The sequence below is a fragment of the Halichoeres trimaculatus genome, unplaced genomic scaffold, assembly GCF_033239565.1.
Source record: "Halichoeres trimaculatus isolate MK-OKI-2021-1 unplaced genomic scaffold, fHalTri1.1 fHalTri1_scaffold_5, whole genome shotgun sequence".
NCBI lineage: Eukaryota > Metazoa > Chordata > Actinopteri > Labriformes > Labridae > Halichoeres > Halichoeres trimaculatus.
The window spans coordinates 33871151-33899032 of record NW_027437183.1 but is presented as its reverse complement, the minus strand read 5'-3'; the positions used below and the strand labels follow the sequence as shown (position 1 = coordinate 33899032).

Here is a 27882-nt window from a genome sequence, read left to right as displayed (position 1 = left end):
GCTAAAGGAAACCGTGCAGTGTTTCTGCTTCAAAGGTCAAATCCACAGCAGCCGATGCAGAGAGCTTATTATGCTTTGTCTGGATTTTAATGTAAGGCCATACATTTTAAATGCATACCATAATGTAAAAGAAGGTCATGTAAAAATTTGTATCATGTTGAAGTGTGACAAATTAAAAAAAAGTATTTTCAAGTTGTATTTATATTGTAAAGATGCCAATTTAAGAAGGGAAACAGGCGTTTGAGAAAAACAAAGGAAGCAGGACAGCTCAGGTAAAAGTTGTGGGAATTTTTCTGCCTCTCAGATTTTTTCTAACTGTCACTAACATTTGACTGAGCACAGCAAGAAATGAAACAAAAGTGACTTTTTCAAGGCGGGGGGCTTACTGAGTCACAGCTTGAAGGAAGTTGCTGGTAGAAATTTTAACAGTGAAGTCTGGTCAATACAAAAATCCTAACCCACTGTCCTCAAACATTTTGCTCCACATCTTTTCAAAAGTGGCCAAAAACATCCAAATGATTAAAACCGAAATGCTCACTGAGATGATGAAGGTAGATCATCAGCATCTTCTCTCTCTTTATTTCCTTTCCAGCTGCACCAGAAGGGGGCGCTCTGCTATAAGACAGAGAGAACAAAGAGGAGGGAGCCTCTCCCTCTGAAGTCTCTCTGAGGTGAGATTAGGGTCTCTACCTGTCCATGACTCTTGTCCAGGTCACAGCTCATCACCTCCCTCCACCATCGTCACTCACCGTCACATCTGCTGCTGAAACACTGAAGAACTACAGTCACTGATGATGATCTTTTTCTCTATCAGGATTCAGGATGGAGGGGGATCAGAGACCAGAGTCTCCTGGACCCAGCTGTGTGTCCATTATGGCTGTCCAGTCTATGGGTCGTCCTGCTGAGTCTGAAGGTGGACTTTCTGCTGATGAAAGGTGAGATCTGCAGCTGAATTTTGTAACTCCTCCTTTGGGCGTGAAAAGGCCCTAAAAAATCAGACCCTTTTGACAATCTGACAGTTTGATTTTAGTTATTATTACACAAGGTGCTTTACTTTACACTGTCATAGTTAAAGGGCGGCTGCTTTTAAGATTAACTTTGTCTGAAGTCAGAGCAGGCTCAGTGTGTTTTTGAGGTCTAAATTTTGATCTTCTGATAGCCCATTTATTATTTATTTCACATCATTATTCCGACACCTTGTGATTTGTTATAATGTTGTGATTTTGTGACCCCCTGCACATCCTCGCGCTCTCCTGCTGTCAACATGGTGTTTACAGAATCAATCCACCAGGCTATTATTTAAAAAAAGGCTGCTCTAATGAAAAATCAGGATAACTAAGTCAGGACTACAACATAAAATCCCTATATATACACAAACACATTGTCTGCCCGCTCCTTATATTGATATAAAAACCAACAGCTCAGCCACAGATTGCCTCATTTTTGTTTCAATTTTTAAATTAACCATCCGGGGTTGCACAGTGGCACAACTGTTAGAAGAATGGCACAATGTCAGCTGTCAATCATCATCAAATGTGATGTAAAACCACGTTTTTAAGCTCTAATAACTAATGAAAACAAAGTTTTTTCAGAAAAAAAAAGAACTTGAATAAAAGGCAGCCAAATGATATCTTCAAATCACTACAACAGTCGGACGTGAGGAACTTTTCAACAAGTTGTATTAATTTTTTAAAGTGTGACCAAAGGCCATCTGGAATGACTGGAGAGACAGATTTTTTGACCTATACTGCAGCCAGCCAACAGGGGGAGCAGTTTTTGTGGCGACCTCACTTTGAGCTGAGCAATTTTTTTTACAGTCTATGATGGAAATCTGTCATAGACTATATATATTGATTTTTCTGTTTGTCTCTGGCTCAGACTGAGCTCAAACATCTTCTGTAGAGAGGATCTCAGGGATCAGTCCAACCAGCAGCATCTGACCAACCTGGACTCTGTATTAAAGGCATGTACCAAACATTTATACGATGAAGGAGACAAACCTCAGGGTTAATGCTGTCTCATTGTTCTGTTTGATCTTTAAGAGCACAGATGACTGAGATGTTGTGGTCTGCCACTTTAAACTAAACTTAATGTTCAGTGTTTCATTCTGTTCCAGCTGCTGGAGGAAAACATTTTCAACTTTGTGAAGGACGAGCTGAAGAGAGTTGAGAGGGCCCTGAGATCAGACTACCCAGCATGCTTAGAGGGTCAGGGTGAGGACGGGGTGGTTGTGGATGGTGAGGATGAAGAGCAGAGGAGGAGCAGAGATGCTTTTCTGAAGATCACCCTGCACTTCCTGAAGAGAATGAAGCAGGAGGAGCTGGCTGACTGTCTGCAGAGCAGTAAGTGAATATAACAGAGCGCTCAACCTGTTAGATCCTGAGTCGCCCCTTTGCAGGCGTAACTGGCCCAGCTCACCAATCAAGGGGTCAACCCCTCTCTGGGGTTCACCAGATAAGGGGAAACAACTGAGGACTGTTTAAGCTGGGGGTGAGGAGACACCCCCAGCTTCTGACTGCCTTCCTCCAGAAAATGCAGTGTAAATCATGTGAAAGAAAAGAAATGTATACTCAAATAATTTAATCCTAATTCAGCCCTAGCAGGTGTGGACTGGCCGTCTGATTGACACTAGGCTGGGATAACCACATTAATAGACTCCAGCCCCTTTCACTTTGGTCCTGCCTGTGTTATGCATTGAAAAAAAAAGTAGCTTGAGACTTTGATCCTGACCACCATCCCTTAAAAAACACACTGGTCTGCAGCCCGTTGGTTGTTTTCTCTAGTGACACAGGGCTGGCCCAGTCACATCATGAAGCACTTCTTCCCTCCTCCATGCTCCCTCTACACTGGATAGGTGTGCCAGAGTGCAGTACAATGAAATGTTATCTGTTAGGATCTTCAGTTATGAAGAGGAAATGCAAAGACGGTGCAGGTCAACTGCAAGAGAAAAAGAGAAATGCCCTCCAAGCAAACGCTGCCAAATGTGATAAAATCACAGATATGTTCGTGTTACACCCATGCACAGCGTGCTGTAAAGGGGGAATATGAACAAAAGAGGAAAAATGTTGTTGCTGGCTCTCATCCAAAAGAGTAATGAGCAGCCGCAAGCAACAAGCATGACAAAAACATTGAGTGCCAAATAACAAGAAACTAAGACAAACTAATCGAGATAAATTTATGGTTCTGACATATCAGAATGAATAAATGTTTTAGCATCAAACAAATTTAAGAAAAAACTCAAAAGTGTTTTTTAAAATGTAAAGAAACTCTTTCCTGACATGCTATTTTTTAGCTGAAGGCTATTACTGATTTTAAAACTTTTTTTTTTAATCTATTCAACTAAATGATCAATTTTTTTTATCCTTTACATTTGCCACAGCAGGGACTTCATCAGCTCATGTGGCTGATGACAGTGGTGGAGGTGGTGGTGACGTCATTATTAGCAGTGGCTTTGAAAAGGATCATGTTGAAGCTGTAAGCTGGACTGCTTAAGCTAGAACTTAGTAGTTATGAGTGGGCTAGAGCAACCTGTCCCCTTGGTAAATCTAATATAATTATAAAACATCAACAGGATCATTTTGGTCAACGTTCTTTGGCCAGGTTCCTCTGGGCTGTGAGCTGGAGGTGCTCTGCCAGATATTTGGCTATAGCTGCTGTCACTATGTTCAAGAAGTGCTCTTTTCATGATGTACCGCTGAATTCTGGGTAATCTGCTAGTTTAAATGGTTTAAATGTACACACAAGGAGGCCTGCAAGAAGAGAGTTGCAGTAGTTGATGCTTAAAATCACAAGGGCCTGTACCTGAAGCTGTGTGGCCTGTTGTGTCAGGTAGGGTCTGATCCTCCTGATGTTATAGAGGACAGATCCTCAAGATCGAGCAATCGAGGCCACATGAACCTTAAAGGTCAGCTGGTCATCAATCATAACACCCAGATTTCTGGCAGAGTTTGTGGCACAAGTTGATTAGAATCAAGTAGGACATTGATCTGTGGTTGAACTGGGGGACATGCTGGACATGGTTACATTCGTAAAACATGCACCGGTTGATAAATAAATTCACACAAAGAAGATTTTGTGCAGGATCCACTCATAGTTTTCATATGTTGCCTTCATGTTCAGGAACCTATGATGCAGTGTGTGAACGTAAACTCAAGTCCAACCTGAAGAAGAGGTTCCAGTGTGTGTTTGAGGGGATCTCTAAAGCAGGAAACCCAGCCCCTCTGAACCAGATCTACACAGAGCTCTACATCACAGAGGGAGGGACTGGAGAGGTCAATGAGGAACATGAGGTCAGACAGATTGAAGCAGCATCCAGGACACCACACAGAGCAGAAACAAGCATCAGACCAGAAGACATCTTCAAAAGCCCACCTGAAAGACAGGAACCAATCAGAACAGTGCTGACAAGGGGAGTGGCTGGCATCGGGAAAACCGTCTTAACACAGAAGTTCACTCTGGACTGGGCTGAAGACAAAACCAACCAGGACATCCAGTTCACATTTCCATTCACTTTCAGAGAGCTGAATGTGCTGAAGGAGAGAAAGTTCAGCTTGGTGGAACTGGTTCATCACTTCTTCCCTCAAACCAAAGAAGCAGGACTCTGCAGGTTTGAAGAGTTCCAGGTCCTGTTCATCTTTGACGGTCTGGATGAGTGTCGACTTCCTCTGGACTTCAACTACAATCAGGTCCTGACTGATGGTACAGAGTCCACCTCAGTGGATGTGCTGCTGACAAACCTCATCAGGGGAAGACTTCTCCCCTCCGCTCGCCTCTGGATAACCACACGACCTGCAGCAGCCAATCAGATCCCTCCTGACTGTGTTGACATGGTGACAGAGGTCAGAGGGTTTGGTGACCCTCAGAAGGAGGAGTACTTCAGGAAGAAATTCAGAGATGAGGATCAGGTCAGCACCATCATCTCCCACATCAAGACCTCCAGAAGCCTCCACATCATGTGCCACATCCCGGTCTTCTGCTGGATCACTGCTACAGTTCTGGAGGATGTGCTGAAGACCAGAGAGGGGGGACAGCTGCCCAGGACCCTGACTCAGATGTACATCTACTTCCTGGTGGTTCAGTCCAAAGTGAAGAGCATCAAGTATGATGGAGGAACTGAGACTGATCCTGTCTGGAGTCCAGAGAGCAGGAAGATGATTGAGTCTCTGGGAAAACTGGCTTTTGAGCAGCTGCAGAAAGGAAACCTGGTCTTCTATGAATCAGACCTGACAGAGTGTGGCATTGATGTCACAGCAGCCTCTTGGTACTCAGGAGTGTTCACACAGATCTTTAGAGAGGAGAGAGGACTGTACCAGGACAAGGTGTTCTGCTTCATCCATCTGAGCGTTCAGGAGTTTCTGGCTGCTCTTCACGTCCATCTGACCTTCACCAAGTCTGGACTCAACCTGATGGAAGAAGAACAAACAACATCCCTGACATCCAGAGAAAGAAAAACCAAACCAGCAGTGACACATCTCCATCAGAGTGCTGTGGACAAGGCCTTACAGAGTCCAAACGGACACCTGGACTTGTTCCTCCGCTTCCTACTTGGTCTTTCACTGGAGACCAATCAGGATTACATTCAGGGTCTGCTGACACAATCAAGAAGTGGTTCACAAGATACAACAGAGACGGTCCAGTACATCAAGACCAGAATGAATGAGAATCCCTCAGCAGAGAAAAATATCAACCTGTTCTACTGTCTGAACGAGCTGAACGATTGCTCTTTGGTGGAGGACATCCAGTGGTCCCTGACGTACGGGGGTCTTGCCCCAGAGAAACTGTCTCCTGCTCAGTGGTCAGCTCTGGTCTTCATCTTACTGTCATCAGAAAAGGATCTGGACGTGTTTGACCTGAAGAAATACTCTGCTTCAGACGATGCTCTGCTGAGGCTGCTGCCTGTGATCAAAGTATCCAGTAAAGCTCTGTACGTGAAAACTAAAGTATAAACAGAATAAAACTTGATTTTCTTCATTTAGGAGAAAACACCATTCTTCATAACGACTTTCTTTTATGTATTTCTGACCGTTCTTTAGGTTGAGTCAGTGTAACCTCTCAGAGAGAAGCTGTGAAGCTCTGTCCTCAGTCCTCAGCTCACAGTCCTCCAGTCTGAGAGAGCTGGACCTGAGCAACAACAACCTGCAGGATTCAGGAATGAAGCTCCTGTGTGAGGGACTAAAGAGTCCACACTGTAGACTGGAAACTCTGAGGTTGGTACAGAGCTGTGTGAAAAGAAAAGCTCTCTGATATGACACTGTTTTATCACTCAGTTAATCACTTTAATGTTTTATGATTCTCTTTTAGACTGGGTCAGTGTAACCTCTCAGAGAGAAGCTGTGAAGCTCTGTCCTCAGTCCTCAGCTCACAGTCCTGTACTCTGAGAGAGCTGGACCTGAGCAACAATGATCTGCAGGATTCAGGAGTGGAGCTGCTGTCAGCTGGACTAAGGACTCAGCACTGCAGGCTGGAAACTCTCAGGTTGGTGTGCAGCTTATTGGAAACTTTGAGTTGTCAGACAGAAAACAGAAATATGCTGAAAAAGTACAAGCTCTAATCACCATGGTGATTATTTCTTCAGAAAACAATTAAGATGGATACAAGTTCTCTTCACCCTGTTCCCACTGACTGACAAGTTCTGTTTGGTTTCTCTTAAAATTTAACCAAAGTTCTTTAGTTTTTCTGAACAAACAGATTGTTGGCAGAACACTATGTAAAAAGCTTCAACACTCTGATTGCAGATGGGATGAATATGTGGGGTAGTGCTCCTTCTTGTAAAGTGTATCAATCAGCTACTGAAGGGGCTGCTCTGGGATTCCTTGTATCAAGCAGCAAGTGATAGGGGTTGTTCATGATGGTTGTCAGCTTGCCTAACATCTGATCCTCATCCACCTTTTCTTTGTAGTCCAGAGTTCAGTCCAGGGTAGAACTGACCCTCCTGATAGGTCGGTCTTTTTCTTTGCTGTCCCTGTCTGTTCCCATCAGACCACAACATAGAAAAGTGCTAGTGTTGTTACCATAGTGTCATAAAATGTCTGTAACAGAGTCCTGCACACTCCAGAGCACCTCAGTTCCCAAAGCAGGTGCAGATGGCTCAAGCCCTTCTGATACAGGAGGTCTGTGTTGTGTGACCAGTCCAGTTTATTGTTTGGGGACCACCAGGGTATCTGTATGTCTCCACCCTCTCAATGCCCTACATGTTCACAGGGTGGAAGTCCATCACCACTCCCTGGTCTCGCTGTTGTTGGGCTGAAGGTGATTTACTTCACATCAGTCGACAAAGTGCACAGTGATCCCCCTTTGGTACAGATGTACCCCTCAGACACTGGCAGCCATGGCTATGTTACAGGGGGTGTACAGGGTGATGAGAAAGAGGGAGAGTAATATCCACTCATGCCACAGACCACCCTGTCAGACACAATTCCTGGGTCCTCACATGTTGTCCATGCAACCTGGTGACTGTCCACTCCCACCCTTTCCAGGTTCCCCCTGAGCAGTGAGCAGTGAGGGCTGTTTTATGTTGAAGGTACTGGAGAAGTTAAAGAACATGACTCTCATAGTGTTCCCCAGGTAAAACAGGGATCTCTGCAGCAGGTGCATTACACCATCATCTACCCCAAGTAAGCTCACTCCAGGGGGTCCATGTTTGTGCTCATCTGTGGGTGGAAGTTTTTAAGGTTGTCCTGAAAAACCGCACCACTAATTGAGGTAATTGGGAGATGGTTGGACATTATATGTAGCTCAAAAGATGAAGCTGGTCTGAAATCCTTCCATGCCCTACAACTCTTTCCAGGAGAACTTCCTCTTCTCAACTCCCTTCCTTCAGATCCACTGCCCTTGATTTACCTGTGAGACGGCCTTTGCACATCTTGTTGCCTCCTCTTGGCTGCACACCTCCTTAATGACCAGACCTTGAGGCTGAGCTGGAGTTGTCTTGTGCCAGGATGGTCTGCTGTCCTCAAGACCTTGTCCTCCTCTCCCTCATTGCACAATGCCAACAATGTCTTGGTGAGTCTGCTGTAGAGCTGCTGCTAGGGTCCACTTTTTTCCTGTCACAAGGCTAGGGGCTGTTTGGTCAATGCATTGGTCACAGGATTCCCTCAGTGTCATTTCCAGCTGTACCTTGGTGCACTTGAAATCCTTCACCAGACTGGACTCTAGAAGCTTCAGAATGCCTCTTCCATACAAACGTACGATGCTAGGGGATGCCTGGGGAGACCCAGCCAGTTTTTGGCAAATGAGCTGATCAACCTTTCCAGTTCCTCAACCTTTGAGATTGGTACCTCTTAGATGGTTAAAGGCCACATGAGCCCTGGCAACAGCCCCAATTGAAGGCACCAGTGCTTTAGCCTGCTGGGGAGCAAGAACTTGTTGCAGCTTTTGGGGCCGTTGATGGTGTCCTCCCTGAGCTGGTCCACCTGATCTGTGTCCTTGAGGGTGGCATTGTACCAGTATTCAAGACTCTGGACTGGCTTTTCCATCACTGTTTGTATGTGCTCCTCTCTGATGTAAAAGTGCTGTTCCAACAACTTACCTATGATGATTGATATGCTCTTTGCCTTATTTCCACCTGAGCCACTTGATGTTCCTCTCTAAGGTGTTATCAGATCAGAAGGTTGTCACGGGTTCGTTTTAAAAATTTGTAGAAAAATTATAGCTCAGTCGGAATATTTCACCAGAACTGAAGTATTCTGACTGAGCCATCATTTTTCTACAAATTTTTAAAACGAACCCGTGACATATGGTGTCAGAAGTGGGATGGCCAGTCGACGAAGTCGCACCTGGTCCCCTCTAAAGCGTACTGGCCTGCGCTCACAAAAGCAGGAAGCAGCTCGGGAGGTAGCTGATGATGATGAAGCCTGGGCCACAGAGGATGAGTTTGAGGGAGGCGCTGCTGCTCCAGCCCTGAAGTCAGACCCCGGTGCTACAGGGGCAGGCCACAAAGCCTCCCTGTGCCCCATCAGAAAAGCTAAACTAACTGGTGCATGCTACACCCCGCGCGCTGAGGCTACAAGATCGGTGAGGAGGCTGCAGCATTTCAAAACTGTCACCATTAATGGTGAATCTGTGACTGCTTTGGCGGACTCTGGTAGCTTCCTGACGCTGGTCTGAAGGGATTTAGTACCAACGAGCATTTTCGATTATAGCAAGCAGGAGGACATTTTGTGTGTGCATGGGGACAGACATTCATATCCTACTGCTGATCTGACTGTGGTGGTGAATGGACAACCTTATTTGCTGACTGTGGGGGTGGTTGAAAAGTTGCCTGTTGCTACCATTCTGGGGTGGGACTCACCTGTGCTGCTTGACGTGCTGCTGGAAAAGAGAGAGCAAGACGGGGACGTGGGTGGGGGGTTAACAGGCCCTGCGATCACCCGTGCTCAGGCTAGAGTGCAGGAGATGTCCGTCCTGGGGCAGGAGAAGGAACCAGATCCAGACCCCTTCTCAACCTTGGATAGCAGTTTGTTTGAGGGGGGCACCAAAGGCCCGAGAAAGTCTTGGCGTCAGAGGCGTTTTGAGAGAAGTCTAAAAACCAGGGAGCCTGACTGCAAGGAGAGACTGACAAAGGACATGTGGGAGGTGCCAGGGGACATTGGAGCCTTGCAAAAGGAGGATGGGACACTGAAACCATTGTTTGCCAAAATGGTTGAGGGCCTAGAGGTGGCAAAAGGGGACGAGGAGCACTTTGAGAGGAGGAGATACCTGTGCCAGGTGCAAGATGAACACAAGAAGAGGCAGATGGAAACTGACCTGCTCAAGACAGAAGAGGAGAGAATGAACCGAGAAAAACAACTAGAACAAGAAGAGCGTATAGCAAAAGAGTTGGCCCGTATCGAATTTGAAAAGCAAAGAGAAGAGAAAATAAGGCAGCATATCAAGGAGAACAGCCTGGAGCTGCGAGAGTTGGAGTCAAAGCTGAAATCTGCTTATCTGAACAAGGAAAGAGCTGCACAAATTGCTGAGCGAGAAGCTATGAGGTTTGAGTCAATGCGTGAGAATGCAGACTTTGCTCGTGAGAGCAAGCGTGAACAGGAGCAGATAGTCGCTGAGCAGCAGAAGCTGGAGCAGAAACGCCAAGAGGAAGCGCTGCAGTATCAGAGAGAGCTGTAGCATCCGTTGATGGAGAGAGAGCAAAGGAGACAAGAAACGTATGAAGAGTTCCTCCAAGAGAAGCTCAAGGTTGATGAGATTGTCAGAAAGATCTATGAAGAGGATCAGATGGAGAGGCAGCTGAAACTGGAGAAGGTCAGAGCCACTCAGCAACACATTGAAGAATTCAAGAGACAACAGGCCGAGTGGAGACGCATGGAGGAAGAACAGATGGAGGCAGAGAACAGACGCATCGTGGAGTTTGCAAGCCATCAGCAGCACATGGAGGAGGCCAGGATGGCAAAGATGAAGGAGCGTGAAGAAGCAAAGGAGCATCTGCTCAAACTACTTACCGACAAGATAGAAGGGGAGAGGAAGCAGGATAAGGAGCGAGTGCGGGAGGAACTTTGTTTAGAAGAACAAGAAGAGGCCATTAGGCAGAGAGAAATTGAGGAGATGGAAAAGAAAATCAGACAAAGGCTGGTGATGCAGCAGACATACCAGGAGCAAATGGCTTTCAAGGAGATGCGCAGGCAGGCAGAAAAAGAGGAAGAAGAGGCCTTCAGGAAAAGGATGATGGCAAAGTTTGCAGAGGATGACCGGATTGAGCAGATGATGGATCAAAATCGACGCATGAAGTAACTCGAGCATAAGCGCGAGGTTGAGAAACTGATAGAGGACAGAAGACGGCAGATTCAAGCCAACATGGAACTAATGGCTAAAGAAAGACCAATTGAGCAGGAGAGGGAGGCACTTTCAAGACAGATAGTGGAAGAAGAGAGGCAGCGACTACTTAAACGGCACGCAACAAGACTCCTTGGATACCTCCCAAAGGGCTTGCTACGTGAAGAAGACCTAAAGCACTTTGATGAAGACTTCAGAAAAAACTTTCAAACACATCAGACTGACATCTTCTCTGCAGACAGCTGGGAGGAGGATGAATAAACCTACATGCTGAAATTCTATGCCTTGCCACTAGATGGCAGATTAAAGTTTACTGTGGTAGATGTTTAAAAAAAAAAAAATTACAGTATGTACAAATATTCACAGCAGCTCTCAAGCACTTACTCAGGTAGCCTTACACCATGCTTCTAGGTCAAGCACCCCCTCCTGAATGAGCAGAGCTCCCTTTTATACCCCCCTTAGCCCCTCCCCTGGCAAACCAAATGACAATCTCGACAGTTTTTAAACATAACTTAGTATTTCACAATTCCAAATAAATTAATCAGAAAACAAATTCATCACAACAAAATAAGGAACCAAAATGCCCTCCATATAGCGTTTACTGCGTTCATATAATCTAAATAAATTGACAAATGACAAAAATCAACCCATAATGGTACTGTTGGTGGTCACCTGATTCTGTTAAGCGCGCCACTAAGCGCTATTTACAGGGTGACCAGGAAGTGCCCCGGTTTGACCCCTTGAACAGGATCGAACACATCCTCATCAGCAGGTGAGCGTTCGTGTGTGTGTGTGTGCATTTCTGGGTTGTGTAGGAGCCGAGTGTGCACCCCCGGCAGCCTACCACAGGATAGCCATGTGTGGAAGCAGGACCGCGGGTCATAAATGCGGTCCTGCTGAGAGAAAGTTATGAGCTCTGTTTGTACTTTACTGGAGCGATGAATCATGCTCTGCTCCGGGCGCTCCCGTCTCCATACTCTCCGGCCAGGAGAGAGAGAGAGTCACGCGCTGAACGGGGAAGAGGAGCGCTCAGAGACGCTCCTTCACAAAGGTCCAAGTAGTTTAACTTCCTTGGAAGCAAAGTCTTTGGGACTGGAAGCAAGCAGGAAGTTTTTCATGAACATTGGATGGGCTGATACCATCTGGACCTGTAGCTTTCTTTGCCTTTATCTTCCTTAGCTCAGTTCTCACCTGGTTTGCAGATATAAAAAGGGCAAAGCTGGGGGAGGCAAAGAGGGAAGAAAGCAAACGTTATCTGACTGAAGTGCTGGTTGGTCTGGGATTTGGTGGGTAGGGGGCAGAGTGGGACCAGAACCAAACCTATTGAAAAACAGATTCAGTTCAATGGTTCACTCCCAGTCTTCAGCGTCAGAGTTCCTTCCATGATCTTTTAGGCCTATCCAGACCTCCTCTGTGTTGTAATGTAAGTGTTCCTCTGTCCTGTAGGTGACCTTTCCTCAACGGATATTCTTTTAAGTTGAACCCCCTTCTTTTCCAGAAGCAGGGCTACTTCAGGGGTCAACAAGGGTTGATTACTGGAGAACCATTGTTCCTTCCCTGTGGATACAGTGTTATTCACACAAAAGTTAATGTACTCCATGATGCAGCCGGCTTTAGGTCTGGTTTATACTTCAGAATCAACCCTATGCCGTAGCAGCTGATGCATTTGAGAGGTGTGTTGATGCGCTTCTGTGTTGATGTGTCTGTGTTGCTATGCAGTGCTGGGACAAAACACATGAGGCCAATGTTGCCTCTGTATGATTGTCGGCTGGCCTGTTTCCAATCCTGGTACATCTTATGCTCGTTTATTCACAGCAACTTTGAGTGTATTATGTTATAAAGAAGCTGAAACGTGTTTCCAGAAAAGAAAGGGACATTGTCAGAGATAAAATGTACGACTGAGGAAATGTTGTATACATAAAGCAATCCCCAGTGCAGTGTTGCTCTCTAACACTGATGTGCCCAGGGTTTCACCATCTCTTTGTATGATACAAATTTAAGCAGACTTCAAAAAGTAAAGAGGGCGTCTGCCTGCCTGACTGATAGATTGTGTGTGTGTGTGTGTGTGTGTGTGTGTGTGTGTGTGTGTGTGTGTGTGTGTGTGTGTGTGTGTGTGTGTGTGTGTGTGTGTGTGTTTGTTTGTGTGTGTGTGTGTGTGTGTGTGTGTGTGTGTGTGTGTTTGTTTGTGTGTGTGTGTGTGTGTGTGTGTGTGTGTGTGTGTGTGTGTGCAGTCTGTCAGGCTGTCTGGTAGCAGAGGAAGGCTGTGTTGCTCTGGCCTCAGCTCTTCTCTCCTCCTGTCTGAGAGATCTGGACCTGAGCTACAATCATCCAGGAGAACCAGGAGAGACGCTGCTGACTGCTCAGCTGGAGAACTCAGACTGCAGACTGGAGACACTGAGGTACACACACACACAGCTTGAAGACTGAGATGTTGCAGTTTACCAACATTAAAACACATGTGGAGAAAAGGATCCATGCAAATAGCTTTGTTTCTTCCTTCAGGTTGGACCATGGTGGACTGCAAAGACTGAGACCTGGTCTGAAGAAATGTGAGTGTGTCTGATATATTTGAACTCCACTGCACAAAGATGTGTTGAAATAATTTCTTCTTTATTGTTTTGATCAATCATTTGAATTCTAGACAGTTTTGGAATTAAGATAATTTTAAGCCAAAGGATGTAAAAAAAAAAATCTGCACACCTTATTGTATGATAGGGGCAAAATAATGAGATCAAACAGGCTATTTCAATATTTTTACACCCTGGACTCAAAAAGGGCTGAACGATGAGCTGTAGGTAATGCTTTACATGATTTCCTACGAAATGTGGGTATCTTCAATTTACAACTTTTTGAAAAACTAGTAGAGTATACAATAAAAAAACATTTTATATTTTAATACTTATTCCTCTCCTGTGTCCAGCGTCCATGGCAGTTACATGCAAATAACATTTAAAGCAAATCAGGTGATGACATTTAGTGATTAGCAACTTCTGGGACAGCCAAATGCTACTTTCCTGAAGTGTAAACAGTAATTCAATGGTCATAAAGCTGTAGCTCTGACTTTAAACTAAACGTGAACTGAGGTCAGTCTGAGAGGGCTGATGGTTCAGTTTTATATCTGATACTTATTCAGCTCATGTGTTTGTTGATTCAGATCTTCATTAATTTCAGCTCCAAACATCCTGACTGACATGGTGCCTGGATTATTTAAATATAACTGGATTATTGATCATCAGAGCTGTCATTCAGATGATTTTAATGTTAGTTTGATTGTCTCCTGGTAACTGTCAGTCATGTTGTTTATGAATGAACAGATGATCACCTGCAGCTGTTGTGTCTCATTCTCTCCATCAGACGCCTGTGAGCTGGAAGTGGACACAAACACAGTTCACAGACATCTCAGACTGTCGCGCAACAACAGGATGGTGAAGACTGTGGGAGAGCCTCAGCCTTATCCTGATCATCCAGACAGATTTGAAAGCTGGCCTCAGGTGCTGTGTAGGACTGGTCTGACTGGTCGCTGTTACTGGGAGGTGAAGTGGAGAGGAGAGATTGGTGTATCAGTGAGTTACAGAGGAATCGGCAGGAAAGAAGAAAATGAAGTTAATGTGTTTGGAGGTAACAATCACTCCTGGGCTCTGCTCTGCTCTGAAGAAACAGGTTACACTGTACTACATTCTCAAAAAGAAACAGACATCCCTTCTCCCCTTCTCACCTCCTCTGACTCTCAAAGAGTAGCAGTGTATGTGGACCACTCTGCTGGCACTCTGTCCTTCTACAGAGTCTCCTCTGACTCTCTGATCCACCTCTACACCTTCAGCACCACATTCACTGAACCTCTTTATCCTGGGTTTGGGTTCTATTTTGGTGGCTCATTGTCTCTGTTTTCTCTGTAGAAACTCTGCTGACTGAAGATCAACTGACTATGATTATTCTGTGAAGTCCATCTGTTTCTAAGACAAACACCTAAACTCATCTGAAGTGAATGTTTGCTTTTTTTCAGATAAAAAACATGAAAACATGACTGTGTGTGTCTGTATCCTCCTGTTACTGTACTAATGTACCTGTTTCTTCTTTACTCTCACAGCTTCTGGTTTGGTTGATCCTCTGGTTTCATTCTAAATTGATTTTTACACTTCAGTTGTTGTTAAATAAAAAACTTGAAATCTTAAACATTTACTCATGTCTTACTGTAAAATTTTCCTTCTACAAAATGTAATCTCTTTATTAAATTGTTTGAACAACAGAATTGATTGTTTCTTTTTGAATTGACAGTTAATTGTGTTTTTCAGCAGGGGGAGATGAGGTCTGACAAAGCTTGTCTTTATCAGGCTTGTAAACTACTTTGGGTGAGAACAGTGTGCTCTTTGGATGAGAGGAAAATGAGAGATGAGAAAGACATAGCGAGAAATTGCAGGTATAAAAAAATCAGGCAGTCGGACTCAATGATGACCTGTGCAGGCAAGTCCAGCTGGGAACGAATGTTTACAGAACTTACCTTCAAAACCTGTCTCCTCAGAGACTTTCACCCAAGCCTGCGCCTTTCTTTCAGGTCTCTGTAGAGTACATACGTCGTATCGTATAACTCTGGATGATGACACACCGCACAGATTATTTTCTCCTCCATCTTCCGGCGGAGTTGGAGCAGGAGCAGGTGGTGGTTCCCCCCCGACGTCATTAAATCAATAACGTTGTGGGGGAATGTCATCGCTGATGGGCGGCCGCGGCAAGCCTTCACACAAATTTATGTCAAGAGTTCAGTAACTCGAGCGAAAACGCCCCAAACGCGCCACGCCCAACGCCCCAAACGCACTGCCCGAGGTAATGGGCGTCTAAACGCGTCTTTGGATTGACTTTGTATGTAATCTCGACACAAATTCACGTTTGGTGTGGCTGTACCATTAGTTCTGTTTATACATCCAAGCTTACATATATGATTTATAATGCATCTATTGACCACTGTCTAAATTGTCATGTTGAGGAAGATAAAAATGTTGTGTCTTTAACTCTTGTCTTCTGCAAAATATTTGCACATCCTGAATAAAATGTCAATAAAATGATTAAATACCCCTTTTTAATTTTCAACAGGTTATACTCATTCAACTTATTTGGGGTGAGTACATTGATTCTTTTTCACTCATAATAATGTAAGAATTACTGTCAAACATTTCTTATTACTGTTATTATAATTGCCAGTCAGTAACACTTCATGATTCGTACTGATGTCTGCAAATCTTTAATCTTCATAGAAGTAGCGACATGAAGACACCGTGAAAACTGCAACAATGAAAAACAGTCGTTTAGCCTTCAGCTCAAATCATCAAATCCACACAGATTCACAACATATTTTATGACTTTCTCTTATCTTCCAAGTACATAAACACAACATAAGACAATATTTACCGTGTTCGCCTGCTGACCAACAGTTAGGAACAAAAATGAACAGGATATATTATTCTTCCACAACCCGCCATCTCTCTTTCCATTGACTGAGCTGCTGCCGTTAGCTCAGCCTCCCGGTCAAAGACGTGACGTCTTTCAGCACAACTTTTTTGACACAGTAACAAAAAAAAAAAACTTAGGATAACATTATCTATATTAACAGGATAAGTTTGGGACACAACTGGCTTCTGGGGTTGAGAATGTACTGCACTTTTTAAAAAAAACTCAAGGGGAGCCTTATACACTAACGGCTCCTTTTGGAAAAGTAAATGTGTTCTGCACAATACGGCAGCCAGACCATAATTCTGTTGCCGTGACGCTGAACAGGACAAGGTAAAAAAAATAAAAAATAAAATAAATGAAAAAATAGATAGAATAGGTCAGTGTTGCTCAACCCTGGTCCTGGAGGACCCCTGCCCTGCATGTTTTAGATGTTACCCCACACCTGATTCAAATGATCAGCTCATCATCAAGCTCTGCTCAAGCCTAACAACGAGCTATTCCTTTGAATCAGGTGTGCTGGAGTGGGGTAACATCTAAAACATGCAGGGCAGGGGTCCTCCAGGACCAGGGTTGGGCAACACTGGAATAGATAAATAGACAGATAGATTGATAGAAAGACAGACAGACAGACAGACAGATAGATAGATAGATAGATAGATAGATAGATAGATAGATAGATAGATAGATAGATAGATAGATAGATAGATAGATAGATACAGTGGAGGAAATAAGTATTTCACTTCCCGCTGATTTCAAAAGTTTTCATACTAAGAAATAAAGGAAGAGTGTCTGATTTTTTTGGCAGCTTTATTTTAACAGTGTTAGAAAGGATATTAAGGAAAATATTGAGAAAATTACATGTAATGAAAAATAAAAATTAATTTGCATTTCATTGAGGGAAATAAATATTTGATCCCCTTTCAACCATGAGCAATGTTGGCTCCCACAGACCATTGACATACTCCTAATCTCAGTGAAGTCATTCCCTTCATTAGAGACACCTGTCCCAAATTGTCACCTGTATAAAAAGCCACCTGCCCACAGACTCAGAGACACTCCAATATCTCCGCCATGGGCATGACCAAAGAGCTGTCTAAAGATGTCAGGGAGAAAATTGTTGACCTACACAAGGCTGGCATGGGCTACAAAACCATCAGTAAGAAGCTGAATGAGAAGGTGACAACTGTTGGTGCTATTATTCGGAAGTGGAGGAAGTACAACATGACTGTCAATCGACCCGGGCCCGGGGCTCCATGCAAGATATCACCTCGTGGGGTCTCACTGATCATGAGAAAGGTTAGAGATCAGCCTAGAACTACTCAGGAGGAGCTGGTTAATGATCTCAAGGCAGCTGGGACCACGGTCACCAAGAAAACCATTGGTAATACACTGAGACACAATGGTTAAAAATTCTGCAGCGTGCGCAAGCTCCCTCTGCTTAAGAAGGCTAACATCCAGGCCCGCCTTAAGTTTGCCAATGAACATATTAATGACTCCGAGAGAGAATGGGAGAAGGTGCTGTGGTCAGATGAGAGCAAAATCTACCTCTTTGGCCTCAACTCCACTCGACGTGTTTGGAGGAAGAGAAATGCTAGATATGACCCCAAGAACACCATCCCCACTGTCAAGCATGGCGGTGGAAGCATTATGTTTTGGGGGTGTTTTCTCCTCTAAGGGGACTTCATCACATCGACGGGAAGATGAACTGGGCCAAGTAATGCAAAATCTTGAGTGACAACCTCCTTGCCTCCGCCAGGATACTGAAAATGGGTCTTGGATGGGTCTTCCAGTGCGACAGCCCAAAACATGCAGCCAAGGAAACAAAGGAGTGGCTCCATAAGAAGCACATCAAGGTCATGGAATGGCCTAGCCAGTCTCCTGACCTTAATCCCATAGAAAATCTATGGAGAGAGCTGAAGCTTCGAGTTTCCAAACGCCAGCCTCAAAACCTCCAGGATTTGGAGATGACCTGCAGAGAGGAGTGGGCTAAAATTACTCCAGATGTGTGTGCCAACCTAGAAAGCAACTACAAGAAACGTCCGACTGCTGTGCTGGCCAACAAGGGTTTTGCCTCTAAATATTGAGTCATGTTTTGCTAGGGGGTCGAATACTTATTTCCCTCAATGAAACGCAAATTGATTTTTATTTTTCATTTCATGTAATTTTCTCACTTTTTTTCTTGATATTCTTTCTAACACTGTTAAAATAAAGCTGCAATAAAAATCAGACTCTTCATTTATTTCTTAGTATGAAAACTTTCAAAATCAGCAGGGGGTCAAATACTTAGTTCCTTCACTGTAAATAGATAGATAGATAGATAGATAGATAGATAGATAGATAGATAGATAGATAGATAGATAGATAGATAGATAGATAGATAGATAGATAGATGGATCCAGTAGGAGTTACAGATAAACATGACATGAGACGACATGAATCATAGGTACAATTTACCCCAAGAACTGATGCTCCCTCCCACATGGCTGTTATCAATAGAAAACTATATTTTAATCAAAATAAAAAATGAAATGTTCAATAGCCCCTGCAAAAAAGAGAGCAAGAATGTCCATAATTTAAAACACCAATAAACAGGGAAGAGATGTGTTCTGAACTTATTTATTAGTAAATGTATTATATTGGTATTCTTTGATTGTGTGAGCACATTTTGAGATGAAAACATCCACATTTGTTATTTTTTTAAAAATTCAAACCATTTGACGGTACCTTTGCATACTACCTAGATGACACTAAAATATCAAAATTAAACCATCAATGACAGGATTAATTAAATGTTCTACCCTTTCTTTTCAATACTCTTTTTGAATCTTCATATTCCTTCAGCACATGCCTTTGTTGATACTGATAAATGTACTACATATTTTTTGTTTTTATTAAGGAACTACAAGCAACACGTCTGATGAGGATACGTTCATTTAAATCCGAGTCCCCCTAAAAACATCCCACTTTATTATTGAGCGCAAAGACTGGTGTGCCATCAAAAGAGACCGAGTCTTCAAAGGACTGCAGTGGACCAACATAACTTCAAAAGGAATTAGGACCATACATCCATATTTCTCTTTTGCTTTTAAAAGGCACAGACTCAAGACTCCAGGGTCTCAAAGACCAAGCCCTGAGTTCTGGTGTCTTGGCTATTGCACATTTAAGGACTGCCCAGTCACTGTTACTGTGACTGTGAACAGTCAGGAGGACTTAAAAGCAGAAGTGGACTTCCAAGGGGGAAACACTTTTCACAACAAATCCGAACTAATTTGCCCCATGCAATGTTTCTGGAAAACATGGCAAAAAATAGAGGATGATGTTTTTGAGTCTGGCAGCAGAGATGAGACACCAACTCCAAATGTGCTGAAAAACTTGTCGTCGGCTCAATGGTGCTGATGCAGGCAATATGCCTGTCATTTGTGAAAAAAAAATCTACAGGATACCATCATCCACTATTATAACATCGCTAGTGGAAAAGCAAAAAAGGCAGACTTTCAAGTGCCCATTCTCCATTGCTGCCTGAGCCACTTAATGAAAAATGCCAAGGAAGTAGTAAGTCTTACAATTTGGTCTTCTTCTTCTTCTTCTTCTTCTTATTATTATTACTGCTGCAAATGCAGCAATGCATTTACAGCATATGTTCTTATGTACATCCTCTAGTGCTCAAAAGCACTACCATCTGGCCAAGCATGTGCTAGGTCTGCTTACAACTGCAAGTACTCCGAAAGACCTTGACGACATGGTAGAAAGTGCTGCAGTTGTGTTTGGCAGCCAGCGGAGTGGGAAAAATGTCGAGAAACATTTCAGGAACCTTCAGTCTGGCTTGCATGGCTGCAGAAGAAAGGAAGTCAGTCGGCTGAGGCAGCACCCAAGTGTTCCTGATGAGCTTGTGGTAAATGACAATTTTTGAGTCAGTCGAGAGTTTAGCGCATTTCCCAAAGGCTGAGTCATGGATACTGGCTCGTCAGTCATCAGTCCAGGCTCCTTATGGAGCCACATATAGGTCTGTGCTAACAGGACTTACACATGCTTTTACAGACTTGCCCACTGAATGCCATGTGAAGTCTGACAAAGTATTTTTGTGTAGATGCCTCACACTTTGGCATAAACTGGGATGTTTTCTATGTTAAATCAAGTAAAACTTACAACTTAGGATTTTTTTCTTGTACTTTCATAATGGAGGAGAAACTGATTCTCACAGTTGTCATCTTTCACATCAAAATGTAGGATATAGAAGGAACAAACAAGTTTGGGAAAAGGTATCGTGAACTAATTTCCGGAGTTCATGGATAACGGTACGAACCCAACACATACTACTGTGAAGGACTTACGCCCTGCTCACATTGGCTCCGGAACGGTTGTAGTCCGGATGCAGTGTGGATTTTCCGCAAGCTGCTACTCACATCAGCTCCAGTTAGAGGCTGTGGCTGGCTCCGGTGCTGGGTGCGGAAAGGGCACTCACAAGAGTAGAAGCTCACGTGGGTTCACATTCTTGTCTGGACTTGAGCGAGGCCTTTATTCCTCTAATGTTCATTATTTTTAATAATGTTACTTTTGTCTTTTCTTGTATTATCCTCGTAATAAGGATGGGATGTGTCATATAGAATGGGATGACTTTCCACTTCAAGGATGAGTCTCTTGTCGTCCCTTGTTGTCAAAATGCGACCTCCTGTCACCGGGTGTGATGTAATGTTTACATTTATTACAAGTGCGACTGTGCTGTCAAAGAAGAGTCAAGTTACATTTGTTTGTTGACTGATTTTATTTTAAAAAACAACGGATCTTCATGCAATTCACTTCCTGTATAGCCCGTCATATTTCATTCAGATTGACGCAGACTCTCCGGCATCCGGAAAAGATAGACTTCTTGCAGATTCTTTCCGTTGTGCCTTACGGCTCCCGCAACTGGACTCGCACCGCGCGGGGCTAATGTGAGCCTACAACAGTGATTTTAATGATACAGATTACATGAGGAACCCGCACCGGAGCCGCACCAGATTCAGTGTGAGCCTGGGGTTAAGCCTCACATCAGCAAATACCTGACGCCCTATTCTGCATTGTGGTCCGGGATAATGCTCGGTTTGTGAAACTTCAAAATTCAACATATTTTTCTCCAGAGTTGGAACATTTTTTTCTGTACTCCTCTGGAATAACAACACATATCTTTATTTTTTTAAATGAAAAGGTGACCTGGGACGACATGGAACTGGTAAACTGTACAAAGACTCCAGCAAGAGATACAAAGTCCTTAAAATCAAGAAAATACAAGTAATTGAAATGTTTCCGCTACATGTGGAACTTTATCAATTGAATAACCTTTTGCAAATTTATTCTGTTGATTAATATTTGATGTGATTCCTTCTGCAGAATATTACGCAAGACAACAAAACACAGGGCATCATGGAAAAGAGCCAGTGGGATTTGAAACAGTTCAGATTCCAGTCAAACAGGCTTAGACTGGATGACTTTGTTGAAGCACGTGGCTGTGCTGAAGGAATATGAAGATTCAAAAAGAGTATTGAAGGGAAAGGTTAGAACATTTAATTAATCCTGTCATTGACGGTTTAATTTTGATACTTTGGTGTCATCTAGGTGGTATGCAAAGGTACTGTCAAATGGTTTGAATTTTTTTAAAACGGTGCTGTTTTTATCCCAAGATGTGCTCACACAGTTACAGAATACCAAACTAGTAATTAATACCAAGCATACTGACTATGATCAGATCTGTAAGCAATGGTCAACTATGTTGCACATCAGACACTTTTGTAAGTAAAAATGACCCTAAGATTAAGTTTACACACCTGAAAAGATGTTAATTCAGTATTGGAACAAGTGTATATAACACAAAATTTAATCAGGGATTTCAATTTGAGATGGGAAATACTTACTGAAATAAAAAAAGTTCCTTAAAAATCTTTGTATACAGATAAGAAAATATATTTCCACTGTAAGGATGTGTATGTCATTTAGAAATTCTCAATGGGTATTCAGAAATATGGATTCATTATAAGTTGTGTAGTCTTTTGTTAGTATTACGCAATTTGAAACTGGTCACTTAACATGACTGTTGACTTTCAGCATGTACTTTTTTTGTCTATAATTACTATGTAAAGTACTTTAAATTCACAGTGCACGCTTCCATAAGTATGTCTTTCTTCTTAACCTAGTTCAGAGTGATGACCAAACAGTGGAAAGAACGCAAGCAGAAAAAGAGGGGGAAACATTGCTGCCATCCAAAAGCCATTCCCCTTCAAAAAACCTACCCAGAAGGTAAAGTGAAATGATGTTGAGCCCTATACATACCTAGCAGTGCTATATCACTGAAAGAATTCTCAACATGCAAGCAAAACAACACGCAGGTTTCCACATAAGGGAATGACAATGTCACAAAAAGTTTTAGGACATTTTTATTCCCCTTACACATACACAATGATGATTGTAGGGGCTCTGTTCCTTCTGCCCTCATTACTTTGGTGTATTTCTGGTAAATTACAATCAAAATGAGGTTTTATTACCATGCATGTTCACACTTTCAAGGATTTTGCTGTGCCCTCAACATTTGCATAATAGACATGATAGAAATAGATAAGCTCAAAAAGAAGCACAGATGTCATTAGTAAAAGAAGGAATCTATCTGATAATTGTAAAATGAAATATTAAAGACAGAACTATGTTCAATCATGCCGAGCTGATGACAATCTCAATGAATACATGGCTGCAAATAAATGGATGATCGATGAAATGTTTGCAGCTGAGCAGAGGCACCTGGCTCAGGAGGCTGCAAATTTTTGAGAGGATGAGTCAGGTAGGCTATTTTCTGTTCTGTTTTGTGCTTTAGCAAAATTAAATCACCCAATGTACAGTAAGGCTTATCTTATCTCATCTGATAGGCACAAAGGGAGGATGAGGAGAGAAGCTTTCAAGCTCTGCTGGCACAGCAACAAGCCACCAACCAGATGTTTGCACAACTTATGGGTAACCTTATCAGTGCATTGCATCCTGGGATAGCATCATCCTGGAGCACAACACCCCCAGCAACTCCTAGTGCTTGCTCCATCCCACATCAGCATCAGCCATCATATCCTCCACAGACACCGATGAATCCTCCTCCACATCCCACTGTATGTATCCATTCCTTTTACCATTAGTCCTTAATTGTATTCGCTCTTATGTTCTAGATTGTCTACTGTCTGTGACGGCTTTATTGCATGCTACACTGTAGAATGGAGGATTCATCTTTCTAATCATTAAGCATGGATTCACTCGATAATGTAACTGCATTATTACACTAATGAGTTATTGCATTAAATGTAAAAGTAACTATCGTGTGTTGATTTTTGGGTAAATTATCACTTTCTTCAATCACAATTACAAAACTATGTTGTAATAAATAATAAGCCATGACAAAGTGTTTAATATGTTATGTTTGAATCCATCTGTCAAAAGGTGGATAGCTCAGTGACTGACCTTGGAACACAGATATCTTTCAAAGAGCCAAGTTCATCTCTGCTGGGTAAAACTCACGACATTGTATGTATTAAATAAAACAACTATGATAGACAAAAAAAACTGAATCTTTTTAAAATTTATTTTGTTTTACCATCTATATATTGTATGTATTTTGCATGTATTTTCTGCAGCTCACGTCCTTGTGGAGAAAGAGGGACGCAGAAGTTGTGGTTTCTGTGCTACCCTCCCTTATTAAAGGAGCTATGTACACTGCGACCTCAGCGGTGGCTTGTAGGCAAGGTACATTTTTCACTGACTCTTTAAGTTAAAGTTTTAAAGACAATAACCAAAGAAACTGTAAAATCATCTTATGAATCCACATTTTCATGGAATTACATCTCTCATTGCAAGCATACAGTTAAGTTTAATGTACAGTTTTGAGGGCTCTGCCAAGCCTCCTGACCAGGCCCTGGATAAGTAACGGCTAGTGAATGGATAAATGTGTCTTTGTTATGACGTTTTTTTTTTGTTTTTTTTTCGCATTGCAAAATTTAAAAAAAGAACATAGGTTCTAATTTTATAATGCACAGCTTGTTTGGTAATAGCTTAAAAATCATGTTGAGGTAACAGCACTGTAAAGTAATGTCTTCTTTCTAATAACTGAACTACACAGTTAATGTCATTTTAAAGAGAAAATGTGATTTATATTATTTCTCATATTTCCTTATCTAGATAGTTAAAGGTCTGTTGCAAGTTGCCATGAATGTGGTACCGATGGGAAAAAACATCTACATCATGAATCACTACACATCTGGTGTGATTCTGTTTGGTAAAAGAGAGGGGGCTGCCCGGGACAGTCTGCCCAAGGTAATGGTGAATGTGTTTGTACTGTGTTCTTCAGATGGAATTTGTGTGTGTGTGTGTGTGTGTGTGTGTGTGTGTGTGTGTGTGTGTGTGTGTGTGTGTGTGTGTGTGTGTGTGTGTCTTATTCAAATTTAACCTATTTCACAGGTGAACTTTGGAAGTTACCAGGGCATTGTCTCCTTTGTGAACATTGCCTACTGTCACTGGAAGTCACTGGTTAGTAGCTTATTCATGCCTATACACTGATGAGGCTGACAGGATGTTTTTGGAGACTTAATCAATACATTTTCAATTGTCTCCTTTTTTCCATTCAAGTACATAAATGCTGTGAACCACACCATTTTCCTGGTTGATCCTTTGCTGAGTTCCACAGAGGATGTGGAATCGAACCTGGCAGCAAAAAAGTGAAGGTATTTTGTCATTAAATAAATCCCCATTCAATCCTTTTTACTGCCTTTCAAGAAGCTGTTGCTTCACTAAGCAAATTTGTGTTTGTTGATCGAATCTTTCAAATTTGCTCTGCTTTGTTCACATCCTAAATGACTTACATACAGTGATTACCTGAAAATGAGAAGAACAACTTGTGGGAAAACTGAATGGGTGGAAGTAAAATGGAAAGGAGGAACCATGAAGCACCCAACTCAGCAAGATGGAAGTAGCTGTGGGGTCATTGTCGTCATGGTAAGTTTTTGGTTTGATACATGTATTATGTTGTCATGTCAGTGGGCTCACTTTTGTTTTCTGCATGTTAAGGCCAATCTGTTCTTTAAGTCAGCATTACCTATGCAATTATAATATCAACATAAGAGAACAGTTATAAGTACACTTGCTAATGAATAAATTACAGTTTTATTGAGTAATGTTGTGCCTCTGAACAATGCATAATGATGGTGCATATGTGTTTCAAATGTCTGTGTTCAGATGGCAAAGGAAGTAATGAAGACCTTTCCAGAAGTTCCACACATCATGTTTGGGATAACCCAAAAGGAAATGAGCCATGAGAGAAAAGAAATGGCCCTCAAGATACTGAATGCATCAGGTTAGTAAAGATATCGGGCTCTAATTTTGTGGCGCAACGCAGGGGGCGCAAGCCTGGCGCACCCCGCGTAGTGTTAATTTCGTGCGATTCACCGCCGTGCGCTGCCAATTTGACAATTTGGTAGACCGTCTGCGCAGAGATGGGTGTGATGGCGCGTCAGGGGGAGTTGACGGCGCACCTGGGGGAGGTGTCAGCAGATTCATATTGACGCAGTGACAATTTCGTGCCAAAAACAGTGCAGAAAATGCGCTGAAAGCTCGCCAGCTCCAACCTGGTCTATCCTTGGCGCAAGGCGGAGCGCACGATCCGCAGCTGTAATTTTGTGACAGGCGCACATGTGCGCTCCTGCCAACAAAGCCTCAGAGGCAGGTTTCCAGAGTGTCAGGCACATTTTAATGCTATAAACAATCACAGCAATCACTATTTTATATAACCGTCTGAACCAGCATATACATTTATATCTATATTAACTGTCCCGTCACATCTGATGTCAGATTAAAGCCATTTGTCATAATGGAAAGTTAACCTGACGGCAGCTGGAAGTTTGATGCACATCTTACAATTAAACAATAAACAGCTTCAACGTCTGATACTGAGTATATTTCTGGCTTCTCTCATTTCATTTAATTTCAAGAAAAGAAGGAGAGAAAAGATGAAGAAAAAGGAGACAAAATAAAAAAATGTCACTCAGGATTTACCCGTGATTTCCCATATTTCTCATTTTTAGTCTTTATTTTTAACGTTTAAAACAATGGAGTTCATTATTGTAAGGAGGATGAGGTGGAGACACTGGGAGAGTATACAGTATATCACCAAAGGTTCTGCTATTTGGCGAAGACAAACCAGGAGTGTCACCACATGGTGACGCGCTTCGTGTCCTCCGATGCGCCCCGCTGTCGATTCTTCTGCTGCAGTGACAGCAGCTCTGACTGTCTCCGCTACCGGTTCTTTCCAGCACACTGTTTCCGTGGTGCTGGGGATCACTAAGACCAATCAGATGCTGCGTCTCAGCTGCAGTGCATTTAAAGGCAAGGAGAGGCGCTCATTTGATTGGTGAAGACAGCCCTTGGCTGTGTTGTTTAATTGTAAGATGTGCATCAAACTTCCAGCTGCCGTCAGGTTAACTTTCCATTATGACAAACGGCTTTAATCTGACATCAGATGTGACGGGACAGTTAATATAAATATAAATGTACACTAGAGATCAAAATTAGAGAACAATTTATAAACACTTGTTTTTTTCCAAAATAATTTAATCCTCAATGCTCAACATTTAAAGGATTCTTTGTGGTGGCAATGCCATACCACTGGAACAGTGTTTTACATCAAAACATAAAGCATTGACAAAAACAACTTAATTTTGTAAAAACATGATGATCAAAATTAAAGAACAGCAATGCCTGTAGTACAAAGAAAGATAATAATATCATTTTATGGAGGTTACAATGATCAAAACTTAGTAGGAAGTGTACAGGCCTTTGCTGTGAATTACTTCAGCACATCTACGACCACAGGACATAACCAGTCTCTCACACTGCTCTGGTGTGATTTTGGTCCACTCTTCTTTCAGTCTCTTCCACAGTTCAGTGATAGTAGTGGGTTTCTTGGTCATAACTTTGTCTCCAAGGATTTTCCAGAGGTTCCCTATTGGGTTTAGATCGGGACTCTGGGCTGGCCAATTCATTGCTTCAATGTTTTCACTTTTAAGGAACTGCTTTACTTGTTTTGCTGTGTGACAAGGGGCGTTGTCCTGCATGAAAATAGCTTCCTTCTCCACCTTTCACTGACTTCTTTACACACTTTGGGTTCAGTCTTTCCCCAGTCCGACACCGAACATAATGTTTTCCGTCAGACCCAAACAAATTAAACTTGCTTTCATCACTGAAGTGAACTTTGGACCAGTTTTCTTCTGTCCACACAACATGTTCCTCAGCAAAGGTTAGTCTAGCCTTTTGATTATTTCTGCTAATGAGAGGTTTGGTCACTGCAGAGTGGGCTGTCAGTCCAAATGCTCCCAAACGTCGAGACACTGTATGACGAGATATTGTCTTACCCTGTTGGTCACTGAACTGGTGAGCGATTTCAGCTGCAGTGTTAAACCTATTGCCCATGGAGGTTCTCCGTATTATCCTGTCCTCTCTTTCAGTTGTCTTTTGTGGACGACCAGCCTTCTTGGTGGACTTAAATGAATTTGTGGCTTTGAAGAGATGTAATATTCGGGATATCACAGATTTGGAACGGCCAACTTCTCTTGCTATTGCTGACAAGGTCATCCCTTTGGTCTTCATCTGGACAACCTGCTGCCGGAGGGTTTCTGT

At 42.8% G+C, this 27882-nt stretch overlaps 2 protein-coding genes across 2 annotated transcripts; both read left to right on the top strand.

Annotated features, from left to right (window-relative positions):
• The first annotated feature begins 591 nt into the window (after positions 1-591).
• On the top strand, positions 592-14778 carry LOC141790194 (NLR family CARD domain-containing protein 3-like). The gene is made up of 10 exons (XM_074669891.1): positions 592-671; positions 815-935; positions 1879-1963; positions 2117-2342; positions 4120-5923; positions 6033-6206; positions 6301-6474; positions 12999-13166; positions 13270-13316; positions 14122-14778. The coding sequence occupies exons 2-10, from the start codon at positions 823-825 to the stop codon at positions 14661-14663; spliced, it is 3333 nt and encodes a 1110-aa protein (XP_074525992.1). The 5' UTR covers positions 592-671; positions 815-822; the 3' UTR covers positions 14664-14778.
• LOC141789991 (meiosis-specific nuclear structural protein 1-like) lies at positions 8752-11028 on the top strand. The gene is given in 2 exon segments (XM_074669614.1): positions 8752-9012; positions 9256-11028. Coding segments are annotated over 2 exon segments (2034 nt in total).
• Positions 14779-27882: the final 13104 nt, after the last annotated feature.